General features: G+C 38.9%; 1 protein-coding gene across 8 annotated transcripts in view; it reads right to left on the bottom strand.

The window, feature by feature from the left end:
• Positions 1 to 16,863, bottom strand: part of auts2a (activator of transcription and developmental regulator AUTS2 a) — a 1,204,773-nt gene extending 1,187,910 nt beyond the window's left edge. For 4 of the 8 annotated variants that reach the window (XM_043718594.2, XM_043718599.2, XM_043718597.2 and 1 more), the window contains exons 1-2: positions 16,633 to 16,863; positions 15,391 to 16,210 (exon numbers count right to left, since the gene is read on the bottom strand). In XM_043718594.2, the coding sequence (XP_043574529.2) occupies positions 15,391 to 15,669 (279 nt within the window). In that variant the 5' untranslated portion in view covers positions 15,670 to 16,210; positions 16,633 to 16,863. The remainder of the gene's footprint in view (positions 1 to 15,390; positions 16,211 to 16,632) is intronic. The other 4 variants (XM_043718596.2, XM_043718602.2, XM_043718595.2 and 1 more) reach the window with 3 other exon arrangements.
• Positions 16,864 to 27,644: the final 10,781 nt, after the last annotated feature.

The following is a 27,644-nucleotide window of genomic DNA, read 5'->3' as shown; positions in this document are numbered from 1 at the left end:
AGTTACATAAACAGGAAGGGTTTAAGAGAGATATGGGCCAAATGGGAGTAAAATAATTTAGGATATCTGGTCAGCATGGACGAGTTGGTCTAAAGGGTCTGTTTCTGTGCTATACAACTCTATGACAGTAGTAAGTTTCTATGTGCACCAAACACAGTTAACCAAAATTCGAGTCCCCATGACCTGTGTATCACAAATCACCCACTACAATTTGCACCCCATATTGCAAATCCCGAGTACAAACTCACCAATGCGTCGTCATCACCTTGGAGGGATAGCAAACACCAGAGTAAACACAACACGAATAAACGTTTCTCTGCCAAAGGCAATCCCACACAGATTAAAGCAATGATGTCACCTCAGTTTCTTAAAATCAATGTGTGGCATAAACAAAAATACAACAGCAGCCTTTGATAGTTTCTGATAGCAGAGTAAACCAGCAATCAGACATTCCCACATAACTCATTTACCATTCAGATTTGTATCCAGCAACTGCCACAGCAGTTCACTTCTCAGTAAATCACTGGTTCCAGACACATATCCATCATATAATGCGTGTTTGGTCTGTTCAATCCATCATTTGAACTGATAGGTTATTCAATTACAAACAAAAATCTGTTTGCCTGCTCCCTTATAAACTCCAAATCCCCATTTCTTTAATTTGCTGAAGATGAGATTTTTCCATTAAAATGGGGCAAGCAAGCCCTACCTCATCTATCAGTGAATATTCGTCCTGCTAAACCACACTGATACAGCTAGCAACTTACTTCACATGAGCCTTCAACAGTCTTCACTGAAAGGGGAAAGGAAATATTTCTTCATGATCCCAGAGCTGAATTCACCAGACATTCCAGCTCCTTTATTTGAGCTGCACTGTCTACCTCTTAAATGAATGATCATAAAATTATACTAAAGTGTTGCCAACACCTGGAGAGATTAAGGGGATATAGATATGTATTAGGAAGAGTAATCCTTTACAAAGCAACGCAAGTGAATCAAGTAGTTCTTTCTAATCACAATTCAACAAGCTTTTGTTTTAAACTGGCCAATTATTTCCAGAATTAATTTCTATTTAACTTGAGCAGGATGTATATCCGGGTTGAAGAGTTGTTTGCTAACATGGCTGGAGTCACTGGGACTAAACGAGTAGAGGCCAGTGGGACATGAAGTGTGACCAAATCTAATCTTTATTGGCCATCACTTCGCTCTTTTTTTTTCCCAAAATGACAATTCAACATGGTCAAACAGAAATCAAACCTTTTAGCCACTCTTGCCAACAGAACACCATGAATTATTTTTAAACTGCATTCTGTATTTTATGCCACATGGAAAAGAAACATGTCTCCTGGCATCAGCAGCTTAATAATTTGTAGCAATACCTTGTAAATAGAGTTATCACCTGGATTCTATAGAACCTTTTTTTAAAAAAAGCTCTCAATAATTTGAAACACCACAGTAAATGATTTGCAATATTCCAGTGCTGCAAATGACAATGAAGAGTACATAGTCGCACTTAATGGAACTTTTCTAATTATGACAAAATCAACAATACCAGTGAATACAAACAGGAGGATTACACTCTGGTGAAACTAGGCATTGCTGTAGAAGAAAGACACGAGGGGTTGTGATCTCAACGAAGCATACATAAATATCCCAGATGTCTTTCTCACACCAGTATCTAAAGAATAATGGTCAACTTTCAGTTTTCAGTTTTCAGATTTCAGTTTCCACTGCCAGCTGCATGTCAATGCAAGCCAGATGGACCCCTGTGTCAGAGAAGCTCCCAAGGTGGGACACATTTACGTCAGAAGACAGCCACTGCAATGGCTTGCTCTCACTGCAAATACCGACAACACTAGAAGTTGCTAGGACTCCACTGGATACTCTGAAAAAGATTCACAACGGGCTGAAGGTATTTCGCTTTCCTTCGCATTATTTTGTTATTTATTAAGGGGATGGCCTTGTGGCATTATCACTGGACTGCTAATCCAGAGACCCAGGTGATGTTCTGAGGACCTGGGTTCATAATCCTGCCATGGTAAATGTCAGAATTTCAATTCAATAAATATCTGGAATCAAGTGTCTAACAATGACTGTGAAACGATGGTTGATTGTTGAAAAATCCTATTTGGTTCACTAATGTCCTTCAGAGAACAAATCTGCCAACCTCACCTGGTCTGACATACATGTGACTCCAGACCCACAGCAATGTGGTAACTCTTAAATGCTCTATGGACAATTAGCGATGAGTAATATATGTTGGCCCAGTCAGTGACACACTCATCCCATGAATGAATGTCTTTTTAAAATTGTTCGATACTTCTTCTCCACTACTGATACTATTTCCCTCACTTTCAGATTTGCCAGCAGCAGTCACTCTCCAATGCTCATAAGTCAAGTGTAAGCCAAAAGGCTGTCCATCAGTGGGATGAGATCAGAACCAGAAGCAATCCTGTATTCATTGAACATTTATGGTGTGTTGTTCCAGTTGGGGTCATTGGATGCTGTTTAGGCGTGGGAACCGGGCTCAATTTTACTTTCTCTGTCTTTGGATCAAATGTCAGACCAACAGCCCCAGTCACCCAGCTACCCTCAACTGCTTCCCTGTGTGAATCTGGCAAACTCGAGGAGAGATCTGGGTTTGAACCTGAAACATTGCTGCCCGTTTAACGTTGAAGCGAGCACTTGGAGTTACATCCACACTCTGAAGTGATGAGACACCATCGACATGAGACGATCTGCCCAGCAAGTGCTCAGCTCGCTGCCTCGGTTGAAAATGAGCGCTTGAATTAAAGTGTTGGGGAAGTAAGAGTGCAGCACATGCCAATTAGGTGAGCAGGTGTTATAGTAACCAGCTGGAAACTTCCTTCACTCAGAGACAAGGCTGAGAGAGAAGCAAAACACTGGCAATTTAAAACATGCTGCTGATTAAAATTAAAATGATGAGCAGATTAATCGCCAGGGAAAGTTGAACAGTATGGTGAAAATTATGGGGTTCCTTATGAGTTGTTGAGTCACAACAAATCACTTATCCTATTTATGATATATACGTGAGTATTGGACCAGGATAATGTGTAGCATTAAGATAAGTACACACATGCTAACACAGTGTATTCTTTACCGAGAATGTTTGATCATATCCAGGTCGTATCACATATAAACATATACATTATGTCCTTACATATCTACATTTACATGGTCATAATGTATTAATTATCAGTACTAAAGGGATTATAGAATCTTGACAATCTGGCTAGAATTATATATCAGTATTTGGCAAATGACTCCTTTTGTTGAACAAGTGGGACTGCAGCTGATTCGCAATAAAATCACTATCCAGTCACTAATGGCCTGAATCAATGTTTCAATGTGTGTTATGCTGTACTGGCAAAAGGAGATCTTGACGATTAAGAAACAGAGTACAATCACTCTCCTCCGCATCAGAGAGTTCCTTGGAACATTTTTTTTTATAACTGACCCGAGCCTTCTCTTTCTCTCTCCGCTCCCCCCCCTCTCTCCATCTCTTTCTATCTGCTGGAAGCACTCCAGCTTTGATATAATGTCACAATCTTGTAAAATGAAATCTCTTTCTGCTATGTGATGTGAAACCACATGGAAACACTTGGCAGAACATAATGCTGGCAGTCAGCAGAGATAAGATACTGTAAAGAATGCTGGCAGTGAGATATGAAATGCAGGGGTAACACAAACTGGAAAACTCCTGAGAAACAAAGGTGCAACACATTATTTAAAGTTATACATTTTATGAGTCACAAAACCTCTGGTGAGCATGGAGGCAATATATACTGCAGTTTTAACAAGATAACAGAATGCAATGCCACTAATCAGTCATGAATGATGATTCCTGTTGGTTCCCAACACGAGTCATTTCCAGCAGGAAGACAGTGAGTTGCGAATGGTTTTCCAGAAATGGGGGTGCATGGGTCAGTGGGGGAAGGGGAGATGGTCAGTGGCAGAGTTGGGGGGGTGGGGTAAAGAGACAGAGAGGAAAATGTGAATGGAGTTCAGTTCAGTCATTTTTGGTCTTTTTTTGGCAGACAGTTACAAAAGTCATCACTGCTGATGTGGGAGCACAATTTGTATCCACTCATCTTGTCCCAAGAGATCATGCCAGTCAAATGAAAAGAAGGTGCATTTCAACATCACCTAAGCAATTGAGGTAGGGAAATAATCGAAATCGGGGCATGATTCAAGACTGAACCCACTTTTGAATTACGAGAATGCACAGAAACAATTAAAGCATTTTGGTTTTCTAACACGATTAGATTTCAAACTTGCATTGAGAGCTGAAGTCAGCTGTTGAGTTTGATTTAATGTTTAAACTGCAGAAACACGCTAAGTAATTAATACAGTCAATCTTTTTCAGAAAAAAGAACATTACCCACAAAGTTTCCACTGCTTGGTCAAAAATCCTAGAACTCCCAACCTGACAGTGCTGTGAGTATCACTACACCATATGAACCGCAGAGGTTCAAGAAGACACCTCACTACCAACTTCTCAAGTGCAATCAGAATGGACAATAAATGCTGGCAAGCCAGCAAAGGCCACAGTCCATAATTAATGTTTAAAGAAGTTATAGATCATAGAGTTATACAGCTCAGAAGCAAACCTTTTTGGTCCAACTCGCCCATACAGACCACATACCCGAAACTGATCTAGTCCCATTTGCCAGCATTTGGCCCATTTCTCTTTAAACTCTTCCTATTCGTGTAGCCATCCAAATGCCTTTTAGATGTTGTAACTGTACCAGCCACCACCACCCCCTCTGGGAGCTCATTCCATACATGTACCACCCTCTGCGTGAAAAAGTTGTCACTCAGGTCTAAAATCTTTTCCCACTCTCCCTAAACCTGTGGCCTCTAGATTTGGAGTCCCCCACCCCAGAGAAAAAGGCCTTTGCTATTCATGTCCCTCATGATTTATATACTTGGGGAGTCGGACATTCAATCACCACAGACTCCTCATAAATGTGGAAATTGAATCCGAGACTGACAGTACACAAAGGCTGCACAACAACATTTTGTCACTACCATTATAAAGTATAAAATTCATCATCAAGGCATACTGTTTAAATGCATACAGCTGATTCAAGCATCAAATTGCCTCCTGTTATTTGTGTTGTCAGTTATCGCCACATTAACCATCGTCAGGGTGTTGCTTGATTTTTCTTGACAGAATGATAAACCTAATATCTGTATATTAACCGCAAAATAAAATTATTCTCCCTCTCCACTGGACAACAAGCAATAGGCTAGACTTTGATTAAAGGCTACAATTGATGCTGATTCTCTTGGATTGGGAAGAGTAAAACAAATTAAATTAGCCAAGACTCAGAATCATGACCACTAACCAGTCAGTTTAACAAGAGAATGCACATGTAGGAGTAGGAAAGGATTCAGCAAAGACATACAAAGTAGCAAACAGGGTAAGGTCCCATATTTAATTTTAAAAAGCATTTCAATTCACAGAAGCAATGTGTTAAGCACAAGTCAAAATTCTTTTTCTTTGAAATAATGTGTAAAATAAAAAGATCAGTGATATTCACCCTGTGATGTATTCAGAATGGGACAGAACAATATAACAAGTCAGCACACACCTTTGCAAATTAATTAGCTCATTCTGGAAGAAAAGGCCAGTTCTCCACATCCTACTGATGCACTTTTGTAGTGCAGTCACCATTGGGATTTATCTCAAATTGAATCTAACTTTATATAAACATCTTACATGTAGAAATAAATCTAGCACCATCACAACATATAATACTTCATTACCACAAGTTCTGATGAAATATTAACTTGCTTCTCTTTCAGATAGTGACCCACTGTGCTAATCCAGCAATTTTTGACTCCTCACTCGAGCTGTAATACAAACCAACATCTGTTGTTACCAGAGACTGTGACTGATCCCTGATCAACACATGAACCTGAGCTGTTCATCTATTGTTTAAGGATTTGTAAACAATGAGATGGTCATATATTTGAGGCATGTAAAACATTCAGAACTTAGTAACTCCTCTGGGAAAAATTTAATTTTAAGTCAAAAAACTTGAGCTTGAATTGAGAGCAATGGCCCTAAAGCTCCATCTCTGCTGAAAAAGATAGTTATGTGGATGCATACAGTTCAAATTAAAGATTAAAGATCACCTTGTGCGGATTAAGATAATGTCGACCTGAAGTCTGTCATTATTTCAATTTTTCTGAGCTATTAATCAAAGACACTTCAGGTGTCACCTTTCCTCGATCCATCGAACATCACAGTACTAACAAAAATTGGAGTATTTCTTTACTGGCTGGCTAGGATTGCTGTTTAGGGGAAATTAGGCCGGATGCAAAGACATTTTCTTTGTGCAACACTACTCTGCAGCAAGAAAGACTGAAATAAACCATGGAATCCTTTCATTAAGATCTCAGTTCAAGTCATCTGACCTTCCTGCTGCATTGAATGTAACCAATTTCATGTCTGCAATCTATTACACTGATAGAAATAGAAAATGTAGTCTTTTTAAAATAAGTGCACATTTTCAAGGGTGTTTTTGCATTGAAAACTATAAACCGCAAACAATACAGTCAGAAGGGATTCTGCAACACTTGGCTGCAAAAGTTTCATATTTTAACAATTAGAAACTTGCATAAGACAAAGACACAGAAATTAGGCCATTCAGCCCATTGAGTTTGCTCTGCCATTCAATCATGGCTGATAAGTTTCTCGACTCTCCCACTTTCTCCCCGTAACCCTTGACAATCAAGAACCTATTTATCCATCTCCATCTTAAATATATGCAATGACCCTGACCTCTACAGCCTACTGTAGCAGTGAATTCCACAGATTCACCACTCTCTGGCTGAAGAAATTTCTCCTCACCTCCATTCGAAAAAGGTCTTCCCTTTTGTCTAAGGCTGTGCCCTCATCTCTCCTACCAATGAGGCATCTTCCCAATATCCACTCTGTCCAGGCCATTCAGTATTTTGTATTTTTCAATTAGATTCCCCCCCACCCCCAATCCTTCTAAACTCCTTGCAGCAATAAAACCTTGAGTTGGTGCCTGGAGAATGCAGTATACAGCTTAATGTCCATCATTGGCAATTATAGTGTCAGGAATATTTGGAGTTCAGAAATTATAAATTTTGCACATGAAGTTATTAGGTCTCTAAAGCACCACTACTGTTACTTATACTGCAGGAAAAATAACATTTTAATATGGCTTTTCCTATAATCTATTGGTATCAATAGGTGAATTATATCTAAGGTAACTCAGGGTCCAGGGCGATTCCCGTAACAATGTGTTATGCAACAATTCTTTGAAAAGGTAACTGGCTGTGATTTTCAGAATTTTAAGACTTATTAAAAATATCTGCAACTTTGGATAGGAGACAGATGAAAAATGTTTGTCTTGGTCTAAAATGCTCTTGGCTCTTCATGCTCTGTATTGAATAGTGGAGGAAGTCCTCAGCATCGCACTTAAGGACATAATCATGCAGTGGCACCAAGTTTCAGTATTGTAAAGCTACCCAGTGCCAAAAGCAAAACATTACATGCAATCCAACATGTTGTACGCTTGTAACAAAATGGTTTTTTTTGGTGATGCTGATCTCATTGTTATCACCATCATCAGCAACCACAGACACATGCTCAATAGTGCAAAAGAAATCCCATTTGTGTGGTGTCATACTGTGTCCATCAAGATGTCCTAGAAAACTTCACATTTGACGAACTATGCTTCTGAAGTACATGAAGTGCAATGGTAAAACATTTTATCATTGTTAAATCGGTAAATGCAGCAGTCAATTCGTATCAACTCAGAAACAATTGTTTGGTGTTGGCCATGATTGGGATGTTAGTGAGAACACCTAGAGAACTCTCTGCTTTGCTTTGAGTCTTTATTTTTTACTTTGCATCACCACTGATGATTCACATCTCCTGCTCATCTGTTGAGTCTTCAAGATTGAGTGCAGTCCAAACAATTCACTGTACCATGCAATTGGAATATTGGACTATTGTAGTGTGCTTTTTCCAGTAACAGCACTTTTCTGTTGCAATTTGAAGACATAATTCTTCCAACTTCCAAGCTCCATTGTGGCATCTTCAGTGCCATGTGCTTCTCTCATGTTCAGATATTCTCAGCAGTTGAAATTATGACTTTGTGTCCCACTTGCATGCATCTTTGTTTCCGTCCCCGAATTGGATCCTTACACAGCATAGCTCTCAACACAGTGGATCTTTTGACAGGCTCCCCTCAGCCTAGTCCTCATCATAACCAAACAAACATTCTTCCATCAGAGCAGTTCTTTGAAAGTTCCAAGTTCACAGTTCTTGAGCCACAGAAACAGACAGCTCAGAACTCCATTTGACATCCAATCTGAAGGGCAGGACTGCTGATAATGTAACACTGGAATGTTCATAGAACCCCTACAGTGTGGAAACAGGCCAGCAGGCCCAAAAAGTCCACACCAACTCTCCAAAGAGTAACCCACCCAGACTCTACATATACCCCTGACTAACGCACCTAACCGACACATCCCTGAACACTGTGGGAAATTTAGCACGGCCAATTCACCTAACCTGCGCATCCTTGGATTGTGGGAGGAAACCCACGCAGACACAGGGAGAATGTGCAAACTCCACACAGTCAATCGCCTGAGGCTGGAATCAAACCTGGGCTCCTGGTGCTGTGAGGCAGCAGTGCTAACCACTGAGCCTCTGTGCTACCCAGCACGGTTATATATAATATATTCAAGTTCGGGAGGCTTGAATTTGCTTTCTCTGGACTCAAGAAATGACTGTACAAACCAAACTGACACTTGCTTCACTCACATATTTTACAACACAAAATGCTCAACAGAAACAGCTCAAATTTATAAGTGTGTCTTCTGACATTTTATGGTTCATGTTTATCACACGGATTAGATTTCCATCATTATATTTGACTGAAATCCCAATGAATAATTGCCATATATACTCGTGTATAGGTCAATCTCGTGTATAAGTCAATCCCTTACTTTGGCCAAAGAATCTTGAATTTTTCATATATCTTGTGTATTGGTCAACATTACTATATCGCATTATAAACCTCTTACAAAAGGAAACTGCATGTACCCACGAGCCCACTTAAAATGAAATTGCATTCATTCATTCATACCAGTAACTCTACTCATTGCTCTTTGTTTACTATATTGCATATCTATTCATTCATTCCTCTACGTAGGCCACTTGGTTTTCTACAGCACATTTTGATTCATTCAGACCGGTATGAAGTCTATCAGTACTCACTGCACTTTGTTCACTATATATCCAAAAGTTAATATTGTTAACAAGTTAATCATTTTAATTGTGCCATTATGCCTGAATAAAAGTGACATATAGTAACTACATATCGGTATATCTTTAATTCTTTGATGAATTTGTTAATGTTGCTGAGGTGCATAACATACGAGAGTAAATTGGAGAGAAGCAGAAGTATTTGACAGAAAGTTCAAGATGCTTACACATTCAGAATTTAATAAATGTTTCCTTTTAAAGTGTGGCATTATACCAGGCCATGATGATGTTGAACAGTGTAATTTTGCAGAATTTCAACATATCTTTAACTTGTTAGGTTCTCGTACTGATCTCTTGCTTTTGTCCGGCAATTACCTTTACCAGAATTCATTGTGTTTTTCTTCTTTACCCAGGATTAGTTGTGCAATCAAATCGACTTTTGCTAATAATATGGTATTTCAAACTGCAGCATAAATTACAGCCCCTCAAAACTTGTGCCCATTTATTAGTCGACGCTCTAAATCGAATCTTTAAAACTTCGACATATATACGAGTAAATATGCTATTTCACATTTTTGAAAAATTCTTTGTTACAGCATGGACAAAGTCTGCTTTTTGAAACATACTCCTTTGAGGAATTAATCAATCTTGCAGAAAACTGACCAACACAAAGATGAGCAAACAATTAATTAAATTTACTTCTGTGTACAGTAACAAAGCTAATTTATATCTGACAAGTCTACAACATGTCATACATCAATATACTGCAGTTAGCTTTCTTGATGCCAAAAGAAAATCAGCACTCAAAGCATTTTTCCATCTTTTTAAATTGATTCAAATTTGTGCAGAGCTCTGCCAACTAGGCAAATTAGGCTAAGCCATTCATTAACCTGTCTATTTACAACCACTATCAAAATAAACACAATCATTTTGTGACAAGAAGAGTTTAAAAGTGGAATAAGAATGTGGAGCTAAAGTTTCAGCCGATTATGTTCTATTGAAATGTGGACCAGCATTGAAGTAAGTCATTTTCAAACACAGTCTTTTCTCAAATACTTCAGCCAAACCTTTGAGCAATCAACTCCATTGTGTCTGTGGGAATATGACATTTCAAGGCTGAAACTATTTACTCAATGAATACAGATCTCATCATCCAAGCGCAGGAATTAGTGAGTTATGGAGGTCCTATAAGTGAAATATATTCAATGTCTTCTGGCCCAATTATGTCTTTTCTTCATAACACAGATAACAAAATATGGACCCATGAACAAGAATAAAATGTGTTTAAAAAGACTCTGATAAAACGCACAAGACCACATTAACTTCTCAATTGCAATGACATGAGGAAACCATTATGAGACACCACATGTGACAGTAAAAAATTGTTCAACTCATTTCCTGTATCCAAATAACAGATCCTGATGAATATACCTGGGTTAGACTATAACACTGTAAATCATCAAGGGCTTAAAAGATACTGCAAAATGTAACTGTGAAACTGAAACATTATGAAAAGTTATTTGGACAAGTATTTATCTCACATTGATTTCTGTACTGTTACACAGTACAGTAAGGTGTTTCTTAATGGATTCCAGAGCTGGTAACGAAACAGTCAGAAAGGAAAATAACATATCCTAAACCGAACGACTCCGAATAGTTTGATATGGGTATTTGCAGACATTGAATGTATCCTGGTGTCAATGTTTCTTCACATTCCCTATTAACAATTGTTAATAGGGTTGTTAACATTTTCTTCACAGAGATTTATGTACACTGCAAGCATCACAAGAATTCACAATCTCTCCTCCAAATCCATCACCAGTCACAGTGTTCAGCAGATAAAAAAATCACCTTCATTTTGCAGAGACAAATAAAGTACAACACAAATAATTGAATTTATATCAACATCTTGACTATGTTCAGTACATTATTGACTGGCCAGCAAAACTGCTCATAACAACGTGCTACACAACATTACTGGATCTATTCTCAGCAGTTGATCAATGCCTCAATTATGAAGCCTTCTACTTTTTGTTGCATTTTCAGCTCTATAAATAAATTCTCAATTTCTTATGCATTGGTGAAGTGAGTCAGGACTAGGCTGAATTTAACAATTATTGTGCCATCCCATTTTGGTAAATTCCAAAGTAATAAGAAAGACATCCCAAGAAAGACGTCTGCAGTGTACTATGATTACCAGATTATTGTGTGACTACTCTCTATAAATCATGCGAAAATGAAGCAATTAATTATTACCAAAAATAACAGTATTCTTGAAAGATAGAAATTAATTCACTTTGTTTTACCTCATTCAATCAAGGTCCTTTTATCATGCATATGACCATTTCTGATAATCTTTCAGCAAGGTAATTTTTTGACGTGACAGCATGCAGTAGTTCTGTTTACATCTCTACATCTATTCAAAACTACAAAATGATCCATTCAAGTAAAAAGAAAATCACTCTTCCCCTATATCTGGGCCAAAATGAATTCCCAACAAGGAAACTTTCAATTTGCTGACCAATACAAAAGTTCTCTGATAAGCAATACGTCAATTTATAATTATCTGTACATGGTTCCCAACAACAACAAAAAAATCAACATTACTGATTTGGATCAAGGGTTTAGCACCATGTATTGGAAGGTGAATTTTCTTGGTGGGCCCTTCCCTGTTGCTTAAAAGCAAAATATAAATGAAACAATATTTTATTAATAAAAATAGATGAGTGCTAACAACTTCAAAACTGGTGCAACTGGCAATATTTTCACAACAGTGTGGAACGCTTAGAAAGGAAACAGGATGCAATGCTAGATTTGGACAAGGAAAACAGGGGAATTAAATCACAGCCACATTTACAGGTCTGTAGGTGTCTAACTGGCAAAACTCTGAAAGAATGAACATTGTGCAAACATAATAACCAGAATGGATGCACTAAGTGCATTCAATTTTATTACCACTTTAAGAGGACAATATTTAAATACTTTCACACAATTAAAAAATGTTTAAGTTTCTAACCACTTAAGTTCATAAAATTAAATATTCTGATACAGTACATGAAACTATAATTGTGCACCTTACTAATACTACACCACCATGCATTAATGAAGAAGCTGTTATCAAGATGTACCTGCACATTTAGAGTACAGTTTTCAACCAGTTCATAAGGAGCATCTCTGCTGAATTGTGCAATTTATTTTACTGATTACTTCCCTTCATAAGTGAAGTACATTACACCTTTACATTGCTAGATCTCAATAAAGTTAAAACAAAACATTTATTTTAACCATTTAAGGAACACATTAATAAAGTGAGTTACCATTCCTCAGTTTTAATTCAATGGTATGGGGCCTACCCACATCAAACATGGATTAAAAAGTCACCTACTTTTACAAAAGATCGATTTCCATCCACTCCCATAAAAGCACAATGGATTCTGCAATTTCAATAATTGTTACTCAGCTTCTGGGCAGTTGGACTCCATGAGCTACATATCCATAACTGTGCTTTGGAAACCAACAGATCTCATTGTCAACTGATTTAAGTAATTATATTTCCACCTTTTATTTTCTAATACAGATCAATGCTGATCAACTTAATTTAGGATTTGGAGGTGCTGGTGTTGGACTGGGGTGTACAAAGTTAAAAATCACACAATGCCAGGTTATAGTCCAACAGGTTTATTTGGAAGCACTAGCTTTCGGAGATGACAGCCACCTAATGGAGGAGCAGCGCTCCGAAAGCTAGTGCTTCCAAATAAACCTGTTGGACTATAACCTGGCGTTGTGTGACTTTTAACTTTGTACACCCAGTCCAACACCAGCACCTCCAAATCATAAATCATGTTGATTTTTAAACTTAATTTATGGGTCTGAAGGATTTAGCAAGATTTCATTGTAGATGTGACATGTCAACAACAATTCTGCCAATGACTATCAGGAAATTACAACAGCAAAATCAGTCCAACCCAATAGTGGCTGCGATATTTAAAGATTCACTATAACCTCAGGTTTACAACAATGGGAAGGGGAAACACAGAATTTGCTTAAGAGGGGGTAATATCAAAATCTATGAAATATTTTAAGTATTGATGGCTAGACATTGTCTAAAGGATCTCAACATTGAACATGTGACTAGGATTCACTATCAATCTAAAAAGAAAAGGCACATCTCGACTAGTACATCCAGTGCTGTTGAAGTAACTTTCTAGGCAATTCCATGTATCAAATAGAACCACATTATTTTACTGAACTTCTCTCTCTTTAAGAAAACTCTAAAAACAATCAACACCACAGGGCTTGAAGCAATTTGTTACAAAGTAATTTTACAAGACTGCATCAGTTTACCATTTACATCAGCTAAATAGAAGATGCGTTTTGCACTTCAAAAGAACAAACAAGAATATGATCAATAGCCCAAATTTACAAGTTCAGGACATCTTCCTAATCCAATTCATTTCATCATTAATCTGACATTTAAAATAAAATCTAACTCTGAAGATGTTATTCCAAGCAAGTAACCATTTCTTCCTATAGATGTCACTGAGAAGATCTGACGGTTACAAAGATAACAGTTGAAACACTCATTTAAGACAGTGTAAAAACAACACTTGAGAAACAGGTAACAGACATACAAACCCACTGCTTACGATAACATTCCTATGTTATCACATCGCAGGAATGTGATATTACAGTACCAGAGTCAAAGTATATGCATTCAATTTATAATAAGCTTATTAATAAAAACTGGTAGAAAATCTCCATAGATAAATCTCATCTCCAGCACAACAGCATTTATATCCCAGTGAAACAAAAAATTAAAACAATATTCCTCCTTAATACCAGAAAAATTAGAAATAATTTGATTTTAGAAACTGACTTTTGAAAGAACTTCTGAATAAATAATGTAAAAATAAACAAAACCAATACTGGTACTCTTGGACACGAAGTTATGAAATAATTTAAAGGCATAATTCATCCACTACTGCTGTTTAAAATAAACAAACATGGACTGAGGCTATTTACAAATGTTTCTCAATAGGTGGTGGAGGGGAAGCCAATTGCTGTTATCTCAGTAGAGTTGGTCCTTTGAAACAGGGCTCATCCCAACCAGTGGTTCAATGGTCTACTATCCAATTCCAACTATTGTTAAAAGATGCCCCTTATTTAACACTGAGAATGGGATAATCTCTGTGCAAAGCTTATAATTACTTTGTTGATATTAAGAGCTAGAAATGGTTTTGTGGAATCAAACAATATTTCATTGTCAAGAGAGGAGGCACTCCACATAAATACCAAAACCTAACTTGATTAGGGAGAACATTTATGAACACATTCAGGAATTCTGCCAACACTCCTGACTTTTTCCATACATGCAAAATTAGGATCACATTTACACTGTAATTTTTCAAAGTGTGCTGAACTTTATGTGGCATTTCCAGAACACTTCTCAATAAATAGTTACGCCATTTCAAGTAATTATCATTCAATGCAATTTTTGCTGCTCCAATCCAATCCTTGGACTCTCCCTGTGTCTTTGTATATTGTCCAACATATGAGTTAAATCAACTTCTAAATCATTCAAATACAGTAGCTAGTGGCTTTTAAACCTTCCCAGTCACAACTCATTTTGGCCAAGTTCAGTCTCCACATTTACAGAATTCTCAGTTCTCCACAGGGAAGTGCCAAATATAATCAAATTCACAAAAAGAATCACAACACTTGGGCCTAATATTTCAGCAATGCATGAGTTACACAAGGTGTACAAATCTCAACCAGGCTCAAATCAATGTCCTCCTCTCACCCTTTATAAAATATTGACAGCTTTCAGACTTCCAAAAAATTTCTCGGTTGCTTTCAACTTTTAATGGCCGAGGTGAAGGGTGAAAGAAAAATATCAACGAACTACACAGTCAATAATAAAAGTCGAGCTCCGACCTGCGTAAATGAGTTCAACTCTAAGCTATGATAACAATAGTTTAATCAAACAACATGAAGTGCAGTTTAATCAGTTACTCTATGCTGGGATATTGTAATGCAACCTTAAAGCTGAATCACATTTGAAAGCTTCAAGTCAGAAGAAGGCAATAGTTTGCATTATCCAACCGATCTCTTACCTCGAGAGCTTCCAAGGTGACAAAACTGGCTATTCCAAATCCATCAATGAGATCTTCCTCTCCTGAAGTGGAGTCTTTCCTCCGACGTCGCGGGGGTCTGGGACGGGATGAGGCGGGATTTTTGTGACTGCCCTCTCGCTCAGACCCTGATGAGGATAGAGTGCTGATCGCCCTCGAAGTGCCTCCTCCTCCTCCTCCTCCCTTTGCTTTTCTGTCTCGGTTTCTCTGAGCTCTAGATCGCCTACTCCGGCGAAGCCCACTGCACCGAGGGCCATCCATTGCACACACAAGAATTCCCCACACACACAAAAAAATGTGACTGGTTGTGTGTGTGTGTGTATATATATATATATATATATATATATACGTATTTGTTTGAACTCAACAAAATTAACAATAGCAATTCCACAAAGCCCAGGCAAAGCACTTTGCAGGAGGCGATGGCTGGATACACGTCGTCTGTATATTAATCACCGAGTCAAAAAAAAAATCCGCAAGAGGTGAATCCGTTTATAACTTAGATGGAGAAATTATCCCAGTATTCCCATAATAATTCCAAGCGAGCCGACGATCCAGACGGAAATTGACTAAATTCCAAGTGAAATTGACAAGAAAATCCCCAGGTGAAATTGACCAAATTCTCAAGTGAAATGGACCAGGTCTCCACAGTGCAGACTGACGTTGATTCTACAATAACACACTTTTAGAATTTTTTTTCCCCCAGAAGAGATACGAGTGTTTTTTTTTAAATTCCCCCAATACTTTCAGCAGCAGTAATCTCCCGGAATCCACAATAACCACGACCACAATTTGGTCCTTCCTAAAAATTAAAAATAAAATCACACACTTGCAAAATGCTCTTTCCTTCCACTTGTAGCGAGCGGATAATAACTCGAAATTCTGGCTGATTTTAACGTCCCTTCCATTATCTCCGCATTTGAACCAGTTACTGAAAAGGTGCTCAGCGACAAAACGATGTTTGATCCACACCTTTCCTCTCTACACTCACTATCTCTCATCCTCTCTCAATCTCTCTCTCTCTCCCGCACACACGCACCACCCTGTCTCTTTCCCTCTCTCTCTCTCGCTTTCTTTCTGTGTCTGTCTGTCTATCTGTCTGTCTGTGCCCCCCTCCTCTCTCCACACCACCACCCCTCCCTCCCACCCTCCCTCTGCCTTTCTCCTCCTCCCCCCTCTCTCTCTCTCTCTCTGACTTCTTTGTCTGAGATAAAATTCACGCACCGCACATCCCACCACAGTAGATTCCAGCTCTAGCCATCAGACTGAAGACTTTCGGACCTGACGGGGTTTTTTTTTGTTCTCCTTCAGATTACCGACCAAATGCAAAGAGGAAAAGAAAAGGGGGGGAGGGAAGGAAGGGTGAGGGAAATCCTAATCGAGGAGGAGGTGGGGGAGAGAGGAGGGAGGAAGAGGTGGAGAAGAATGGAGAGAAAGGGGGGAGGAAGAGAAAGAGAGAAAAAAAGAATCCTTTGGAAGGAATGGAGCTTTCCCTAGACTGTAGTACACCAGATCCACAGCCCCTTCAGCGGAGGGATAACAACTTACGCCAGTTCCGCTCATGTCTACCTCCTCACCAGGAAATAGTCCAAGCAGATTTGCTCGGGTTTAACCCCGGACTTTGACGGGGATGCGCTGGCCTTGGGTCCGCTGGCTGTGTGGGGCGGACCGCGCTCTCTCTGCAGCCCCGAGTCCGAGGTGGGGACCAGCCGCAGTGTTTACCAACAGCCCGGCCTCTTTAATGACACACCATTCTTCATTATGTTTGCACTCTGCATCTGTGCGCTCGTGTTTCTCAAGTTCTGCTGAAAGTGACACAACAAACGCGTTCGGGGAGGAGGGGTGGAATAAATCACTCACGCTGGCAATCTGCCCCCTCCTGAAGGGTCAGTGAACCCCTTTCTCCAAGCCGTGCGTGGCTAATTACCGCTGCTTTATCCCAGTCCAGACTTATTATGGAAAAAATAGACAAGGCTAAGTTGGAGCCTTGTTGGCTGTCAGTCTCCTGGGAGATGATCCACCAGCCGCTGGGTCTCCCAGGGATCGAGCCCCTCCCGGAGTTTGGGCTGGGGAAGAATGGCCAGGGTTTGCTGCCTTGGCCCGGATTCCTAGATCTCCTGCAGCATGGATCCCGGTCCACCTCACACTGGCTCCCGAGCTGAAGTTTCCGAAGCGATCGATAATCGGTGACCAAGGGTGCCCCATTGGAAGGGGGTCCCAAGACGGTCAAACAGCGCCAATCCCAACCTTACCCACCGAACACCCCTCCCACCACCAAAACCCCCTCAAAAAACAATCACATGGACAAACCCCCAACTTAGCAAGCGCCTGACTTTCTGTGTTCAACTTTGAGAGCAGAAAACGGTATAAATCACAAATAAACGCACGGCAGAAAGGACATGTTTAACAAAATAGGGTAGACTGGATTTCCCTTCATTTGAAATTAACTAAAGTTAATTACTGCCCTCAGATATCCGCAGACACCGACTACATTTTGATCAAACTCCTCACATTTGTTCCCCATTAAAAAAAAGTTATGGTTGAAGGCTTCAACTTGCCCGATTCGGTTTTAGTTATGACATTGACTAACTTTGTTGCGGAGTTTCTTCTGACAGAATGGACAATTTCCGCAATAAAATGCATATTTATCCAAGCTAATGATTTCTCGTGTAATAGTGATCGAATTTAAACAAAACAGCAGTAACTATTTCCCATCTTCCCCACACACACACCCCAATCCTTTAAACTTACTGCCATACCAGATGTCACCCCATGTATAAACATTCAAGCTGTGACTGCACCAAGTGTCTTGCTATTTGATGATGAGAAACGTTTGATGGAAATAATTAGAAAGATAGAGACCAGCACTCAAAGTGTAAAAAGACACCCAATGCTACATGACCAATACATGATCTGTCAGCACCTACTGTCCTCCATGGGCAGAACTGCAAGTTCTAGCATTAGCTACACCTCACATTGAGCAACAAATTTCATTGAACCATGTTGAACTTAAATTCTTCCTTTTTAGACTTCAGCACAGCACTTAAAATGAGTCTCTTGTTAAATTAAAAAGTGGAAAATTGAAAGGTGCAAAAGCAATTGAGAATGTTTCAAGCTTGCTTTTACTTCAAAAACGTTTTGGGTGGAAATGGTCCTATGTGATTTAACTGTTTCAAAATCCACACAGAAAACATACATCAGGTTAGTTAGGACTAGTTAACAAATGCAACTGACCTTTGCAAAGATCTCATCATCCAATATCCCAAGTTGGGCCCACTTCCTCTTTTAGATACTAGCTGTGAAAGTTATTGTTAAATCCAACAGCTTGATCAGATTTCCAGAATGCTTGTTTATTTGTAATTTCGGAAGAAAGATGGATAGTTTAAAGGAACAGCACTTCTGTGGGAGTCTCGAACAGATTTGCTTCCAGAAATAGCCAAGAACACAGGTTATATCTTTGACTCTGGCAAAAAGTCTACATGTTGAAAGCTGGGTTGAATTTAATATATCTGCTGAAATGCCAATGATACAATTTTTACACTTATCACAGCTTGGACAAAAAAAGTCAACTTGAGGGTGTTATCACTGAGATGTGGAACTTATTTCCAATTTGGGCATTCGATATGACACAATCACACTCTCATATGGGTGGCTCCTGCGTTATATTCCCACTTGCTCTTCCACAATGTTTCTCAGACTCAAAAGGTCATGACTAAAGAAATAATTTGCATTTGTATGGTGCTTTCACAGTATCTTAAAGCACTTTACAGCCGAATAACTGCTTGTGAAATTGAGTTATGCAGAAAATAAGAGCCTATGATGTTGGGGTATTATATGGGCATGGATAGAGGGCTGGCTAACAAATAGAAGACAGAAGCATGGGATACGTGGGGCATTTCAGGATGGAACTAATGGAGTGCCAAAAAGATCAGTACTGGGGTCACAATTACTTACATGATAGGTTAATGATTTGGATGAGAGCTAGGAATGTACGATCGCCAAATTTGTGGATGCCACAGAAATAGGAGAAGGCAAGTGATGACAATCATACAGAGATTACAGAGGAATTACAGACTGGTTAAGTGAGTGGGCAAAGGCTTGGCAGAACGAATATAATGTGGGAAAATGTGAGGTTATGCACTTTGGCATTTAGAATGGAGAAGGTAGTTATTATTTAAATAGAGAAAGACAGCAGAAAGCAGCAGCACATAAGGATTTAGGAGATTTTGTGAATAAATCACCAAAAGCTAGCATCCAAGTTCAGAAGGCAAATGGAATGTTGGCCTTTATTTCAAAGGGAACAAAGTATACAAATACAGCAGTCTTGTTAAAGCTATGCAAAGCATGAATTTTAGATCACACCTATAATATTGTGAACAGTATTAGTCCTCTTATTTAAGGAAAGATGTATTGGCATTGCAGGCAGCCCAGAGTTGATCCTGGACATGGAGAGATTTTCTTGTAAATATATATTGGACTTGTATTCATTGGAGTATAAAGAATGAGAAGATGTTATTGAAACGTATAAAATTCTTAGAGGGCTTTACCAGGTAGGTACTGAGAATGCTTTTCCCCTTGTTGGAGAGTCTAAAACCAGAGGCCAATTCAGGGCTCACCCATTTAAAATAGAGATGAGGAAGAGTTCCTTCTTTCAGAGGATGGTGAACCTATGGAATTCTTTACTACAGAGAAGGCTGCAGAGACTGGCTTGTTACACATATTCAAGACTGAGATGGACAGATTTTTAATCAGTAAGGGAATCAAGGATTATGGGACTAAAACAGTGAAGTGGAGTTTTGGATATTAGATCAGCCATGATATCAGTGAATATCAGTGCACACTTGATGACCTGAATGGCCTATTTCTGCTCTTATATCTTCTGGTCTTATAAAATGTGACAGCCAGGATGTGTAAAGAAAAGATTTACAAGGATGTTGCCAGGGATGAAGGATTTGAGCTAGGGAGAGGCTGAACAGGCTGGGGCTGTTTTCCCTGGAGCGTCGGAGGCTGAGGGGTGACCTTATAGAGATTTACAAAATTATGAGAGGCATGGATCGGGTAAATAGGCAAAGTCTTTTCCCTGGAGTGGAGGAGTCCAGAACTAGAGGGCATAGGTTTAGGGTGAGCGGGGAAAGATATAAAAGAGACCTACGGGTAACTTTTTCACACAGTGGGTTTCGCGTATGGAATGAGCTGCCAGAGGAAGTGGTGGAGGCTGGTACAATTGCAACATTTAAGAGGCATTTGGATGGGTATATGAATAGAAAGGATTTGGAGGGATATGGGCCGGGTGCTGGCAGGTGGGACTAGATTGGGTTGGGATATCTGGTCAGCATGGACGGGTTGGACCGAAAGGTCTGTTTCCATGCTATACACCTCTATGACTCTATAATTCTATCCCATAAAGAACACTTAATTCATGATAGATTCATTTCAATGAAAAGAAAGAAAAACAATGTAAGTTGAAGTATAAACACTGGCTTTGAAATTTGATAGAATTCTCCTGAATTACTTTGGATCGCATCATGGGATCTTCTGCATTCACCTAAAAAGGACAACTGGAACTTGGCTTAGTCAAAAGACAGCACCTCCAACTATACAGCAATGAAGTGCCAAGACTAAGGGTTAAGACTTGAACCCACAACCCTCTGACTCAGAGGCAAAATACTGATCAACTGAGCCCAATATTAGAGACACCACATTAGAGACAGTTTTTTGTCTTTCCCACATGAATCACTCAATCCTCTTGAATGATATTATTCAACTGTTGAGTGCAATGGAGCAAATACTCATTAGTGAATTGGATGGGACTACCCAGTCTCATCTCTAATGCGATCCTTTATATCAACATAAGTTCAAGGAGATTTTGACCTGATCTGTCTTAACTGGATGTTAAGTTGAAAGTCCAATATGTTCAAGTTGAAAGAACTCCCCATCAAATGATACAGCTTTTTAAAAAGCTGTAATTGTTGGCCCAACAGCAAACCATCAGTTACATCATACACCATGAGCCACAGTGCAAAACACCCTGTAACAAATGAATATTGGATCTGGATAAAATCTCAAAGAGGTTATTTCATTATGATTAATGCTTTATCAAAATGTACTGAGTGAAATTTTGTGCAGAAACCTGCCAACTATTTTCAAATTAAGCAACTAAAAATTACTTGAATTGGTAATAGTCTACCGTAAAAGCTGCGAAACACAATTGCGCATATGAGCACCTAGAAAAGCGAAATAATGGTGTTTATTCTTGTGACATTTTTGTTCTTAAAAAAAGACAGCCCAAGAAATCATTGATAAAGCAATGATTTCCCCATTGAAATGAGGAACTGAAATGGCTATAGTATTCTGTATTTTATCATCAACTCACACCTAGTCTTGTTAACTTATCATTCCTTGTGCTTACTGAGCTGTTTAACAATGTGTCAATTTTGAAATTTATGATTCTTGTTTTAAAATCCTTCCATATTCTTTTCTCTCATGATCTGTGTAACCTTGTCTGGCCCAAACCTCTCTGCAATCCCTGTGCTTCTGATCACTTCAGGACTCATGAGTATTCCCAATTAGCAGCAATATTTTTACCTGTCTATACACAAAACCCTGAAATTCTCTTGCTAAGCATCTGAGTTTGCACTCTTCTCTCCTAACAGTTGCAGTTAACTGTCCTTCTATTTCCACAAATGAGCAAAGTCTTTTTCAGTGAAAATGATCCCATGAAGTGTTTTAAAATATTGTACTACTCTGAAGGTAAATTTTTAAAAAATCAACATGTTATTAAATAATATTATTAGACCCAATGTCACTTCATTTCACATTATACTTTTGTATTTATTCTCAGATCTGAATGTTGATGACTAATTGGAATTGAAAACATATCTATGGAACTCGTTTCCTCATAATGCATGGAAGCAGAGTCTAATTATTTTTAAGATACAGGTACATAGGTTCTTGATAAGCAAGTGACAAGTTGTGGGTAAGTAGGAATGAGGAATAATCAGATCAGCCATGATCATCTGTACTTATGAAACAGGAGCAGAAGTAATCCACTTGACCCCTCAAGCCCGCTCTGTCATTCAATAAAATCATGGGTGATACATTTATGTTTCAAAATCCACATTTCCATCTATCCCCAGTAACCATGGATTCCCCTGCCTATTAAGAATCTATCTATCTTTGTCTAAAAAAGATTCAATCACTCCGCCTTCTGAGGCAGAGTTCTGAATTCAGAGAGAAAACACTTCTCATTTCTGTTCTCAAAAATGTGATCCCTAATTTTAAAACAGTGCCTCCCGGCTTTGGACTGACGCATAAGAGGAAACATCTATTTTACATCCACCTTGTCAAAACCATTAAGGATTATGTACATTTGAATCAAGTCACCCCTCACGCTATCAGTGGGAAACAAGCCCAGCCTGTGCAACCCATCCTCATAAAACTACCTGCTCATTCCAGGTATCAATCTAGTGAACCTCCTCTGAACCATTAATGATGCTGTCTTAAACATCCTGTCTTAAATAAGGAGGCCAAAACTACACAGAGTGTTCGAGATGTTGTCTCATCAATATCCTGTATAAATGAAACATAACATTCTGACCTTTATGTTCAGCTCTTTTTGTGACTCATGTACCAGAACATTTAAATTCCTCTGCATTTCAGAATTTTGGAGTTGTTTTCCATTAAATATTCTGCATTTTCATTCTTCCTGCCAAAACAGAAAATACACATTTTCCCCACATTATACTTGATCTGCCAGATTTTTACCCACTCGCTCAACCTATCTATAATCCTTCTGCAACCTCCTTACGCTTTCTTCACAACAAACATTGCAACCAGTTTAGCTACCATGCCTATTCTCATTTCATCTATCATTGATATAAATTGTGGAAAGTTGAGGCCCTGACACAGACTCTTGCAGGACTCCACGATTCACATCCTTCTAATCAGACAAAGATCCATTTACTCATGCTCTGTTTCAGCCAGCCAGCCAGCCAGTCAATCCTCTATCTATGCTTAAAGAGACACAGTGGCCGGCTTTTCAGAGGATATTTCAGGATACTCAGAATTAGTATACTCCCAACCATAAAGAAAAATTCAAAAGGGAGGACCTACCATCCCTGGTTAACTAAGGAAGTTAGGGAAAGCATCAGATTTAAGGAAAAAGCATATAACTGTGCAAAAGATAAGTGGTAGATCAGATGATTAGTCAGGATATAAAGACTGACTAAAAGGTTAATCCAGAGGAAGCAATTAGAGTCTGAGAGGACTCTATCTATGCTTATACAGTATCCCATATACCATGGCTTACTTCCCAAATAAAACCGTGGATGTGGAACCTTATCAAATTCCTTCTGGAAATTGAAGAACAGTGCAGACTGAAACAAACACACAGTATGCTGGAGAAACACAGCAGTTCCAGCAGCATCTGTGGAGAGAAATAAAGTTAATGTTTCAGCCTAGTATGACCCTTCTCGACAACTGAACACCTGCAGACTGCTCTTTATTCATAATTTATGTTAGTCCGATAAAGATTTCCAACACATTGATTAAATATGATTTACCTTGGACAAGACCATTATGATTCTTTCCGATTACTTGAGTTTTTCAAAGTGCGCAGCTTTAAAAATCTTAATGGTTAAGTTCTAATACCTTCCACATGACAGATGTCAAGGTAACCGACCTATGGTTTTCTGTTACCTGCCTCCATTTCTTCTTGAATAGAGAGGTTACAATTGCTATTGAAGAACCATTATGAAGAAGGGTCACTGGACGAGGAACATTGACTTCGCATTCTCTCCACAGATGCTGCCAGGCTGGTTGAGTTCTTCCAGCTATTTCTGTTTTTGTTTCAGATTTTCAACATCTGCAGTTTTTTATTCAGGTTACATGTGCTACTTTCCAATCTGATCGAACATTTCCTGCAGTGAGGGAATTTCGGAAAGATAAATCTGTCTGTGACATAGTATCAACAACTTCTAAAAACATCTGAATCCAGAGACTTGTGAGTCCACAACCTCATCAGTTTACCTGGTGCCACTTCCTATATGATTGCAATTTCATTAAGTTCTTCTCTCCTTTTCACTTTCTTATTCACACCTGTAACTGGAAGGCTTTATGTCTCCTCTACAGTGAAGACAGAAGCCAAATATTTGTTATCCATCATTTCCTTATTGTCTACTATTAACTCCTCTTTCTCCCTCTCAAGAGGGCCACTATTCATTTTAATTACGCCTCTTTTTTTGACCTGTAGAAACTCTTGCAGTCCATTTTTACATTCCCAACTAAGCTTCCTCTCAGACTCTAATTGCTTCCTCTGGATTAACCTTTTAGTCAGTCTTTATATCCTGACTAACCATCTGATCTACCACTTATCTTTTGCACAGTTATATGCTTTTTCCTTACATCTGATGCTTTCCCTAACTTCCTTAGTTAACCAGGGATGGTAGGTCCTCCCTTTTGAATTTTTCTTTATGGTTTGGAGTATACTAATTCGGAGTATCCTGAAATATCCCCTGAAAAGCCTGCCACTGTGTCTCTATTTATCTATCTCCTTGCCTAGAGTGCCAGTTCACTTCAGTTAATTCAGCTTTCATGCCCACATGAAGGTTGTCCTTACTTAGGTTTAAAAGACAGGTCTTAGACCCAATTTTGGCCTTTTTGTGAGCTGGTTGTAAATATTCAATCATATTGTTACTGCTGCTACCTAGAGGTTCCTTAAGTCTGGGGTCTCGAATTAGCCTCATCACATTGCACAACTCCAAGGCTAATATAACCTCTGTCCGGTTGGCTCCAAAACATATTACTCGAAGAAACTCTCCAAAGCATTCTATGAACTCCTCATCTTATTGAATGGTGAAGCAAGCTCAAGAGACTGAGTTGTCTGCTCCATGTTTGGATGTTTGAGATCAATTTTGCAGAATCCATTTGCTTTTAAAAATATTACCTGGGCTGGGAGCAGCGAGAAATTTTATTTACCAAAGTGATTGCATGAAGAATCAATGTCACTCACCAAGTTCATGTGGAGAGGTGATATCATTCATTAATTTCACGAGTAGAGGCAATTACACAGTAAATTCATATGGAGCCACAATTCCACTCATTAATTTTGATGTAGAAGCAATTGTATTGAGTTTTTAATCATGCGATGTAGGTTCCTAACCAAGTAAATGACTCAGCAAAATCACACAAACAACCTTACTAAATTCACAGTCACTCTCAACAATTCCACAAACGCTGTCTAACACCTAAAGCAGGCTCAGGAATAGAGGCACAGATGCTCAGCAAATTCACACATCATCTCACTCTCCAAGCATATATCAAGAGGCAGTTACCATCAGCAATTTTCAAAAACAGAGACAAACCTACTCAGCAAATTTACCTGAAGAGACAACCATACTTGGCAAATTTGCAGAGGCAATTTACTAAAGAAAATTCAGAAACAGAGGTAACAGCACTCAAGCTGTTCAGACACAGACACAATCAAATCTGCGAAAAGCTGAAAACTCACAGCAGCTGCAGAGACAACAAGTGAGTTAACCCTTCAAGTGAGGACCTTTTTCCAAAACTGTGTTCTAATCAAGAGCTCATGCCTGAAATGTTAAAGACTATTTTAATCTAACCCTGCCTGGGGAGAAACTAGTATCAGCTGACCAATTTATCTGATTTTATGTTGTCATTATGTCAAAAAATACCAAAATATTGGCATTTCTACTGCACCCTATTTGATCCAGAATCTCAGACTGGTCACAGCAGAGAAGGGAGCCATTTGGTCCATCATGTCAGTGCTCTCTGCAAAAGCAAACCAGCTAGTCCTGCTCCGCATCAGGACATTGACATGTACTTGTGTACCTTGTAGTGTTGTGACTACCCTAGTAGATCAAAAATGTGGAAGCTAAATTGAATACTGAAGGCTTCCATCAAATGTATTATGAAAGAACCAGATGATCTGTTTTGTGGTGGTGTTAACAGAGGAATTAACATTCACTAGGAAAGTGAAGTTAGGCCAAGAGGTGAATAAAAAGTGACAGTTCAGATCTCAGTGATTGCCTGTTGGATATGCCAGGACAAAATGAACTTTTAAACTCTTGCTCTCTCTGACCCATATTTTTCTAGCATTTTCCATTTGTGCTTCAGATTTGTGTCATCTGCATACTTTGCTTTTTGTCCACAGTCACTGCCAGCAGGTTCACAGGCAGAGGCAGTGATACTCAGCAAATTCGCAAAAAAAAGACAAAACCACACTCAGCAGATTCATGCACAGATAGACAATCATAGAAAACAAGTTCACATGGAGAGGCAATCAGATACAGCAAGTTCACAGAGGACATCGCACTCTGCGAGATTACACACAAATACACTCAGCAAGTTCGCATACACAAAAATGTAGTGATTCCCAGCAAGTTCAAACACACCCATCAATTTGAGATGGAGAGACAATCACACTCAGCAGGGTCAGCTGGAGAAGTAATGGCATTCAATAGTGTCACCAAGAAGCAATCACAGGAATTTCAGATGGAAGAGTAATCAGACTCATCAAGTTCATACTCAAAGAAGCTATTACTCTTGGCAACATCCCACACAGAGGCAATCATACTCAGTAGCTCACTGGATTTATACAAGAGTGGCTTTAATGATAACCAAAATTGGCAAGTTCAAAGACAGTCATAGTCTTCATCCAGTGACTATCTTACTCATCAAATATACATGGCAAGACATACCCAGGAAATTTACACACTGAAATACTCAGGTTCAGGATGTTCACACATATGCAGGCAGTCAAATGCCACTGCTGAACAGATTTACGGAAGAGACAGCGATTTTAAAGATCAAAATAGGCAAATTCATGCACAGATAAGATGAGCCTCAGCAAGTTCACATAGATCAGCAATCACATTCTTTAAGTTCATGTTATGGCAATCTTATGCAACTAAATACCCTGAAATGTTTTATATTTGACTATGATCTATTTTGAAAATGTCTTCTTCAATTAGTTCATGGTAGATAGGTGTTAAAAAGCTATTTTATTCAACATAAGCTTGTATTTATATCACACCAGTTGTAAAAACACCCAAAGTGTTTCATGGAAACATTGCCAAAAAAAATTGATACAAAGCCACATTAGGGAATACTAGGACTAAGGTGGATTTTCAGAAGCATCCTAAAGGAGGAAAGTGAGGTTGATAGGCTTCAAGACCCAGCATCCAACAGTGAGACAGTTAAGGTTGGATTGAGAAACA

Source organism: Chiloscyllium plagiosum, unplaced genomic scaffold (genome assembly GCF_037043375.1).
Source record: "Chiloscyllium plagiosum isolate Xiang-an unplaced genomic scaffold, Cpla_swu_hap1 HiC_scaffold_31, whole genome shotgun sequence".
NCBI classification, from domain to species: Eukaryota; Metazoa; Chordata; class Chondrichthyes; order Orectolobiformes; family Hemiscylliidae; genus Chiloscyllium; species Chiloscyllium plagiosum.
Note: the sequence above shows the minus strand (reverse complement) of the source record. Positions and strands in the feature narration are given on the sequence as shown.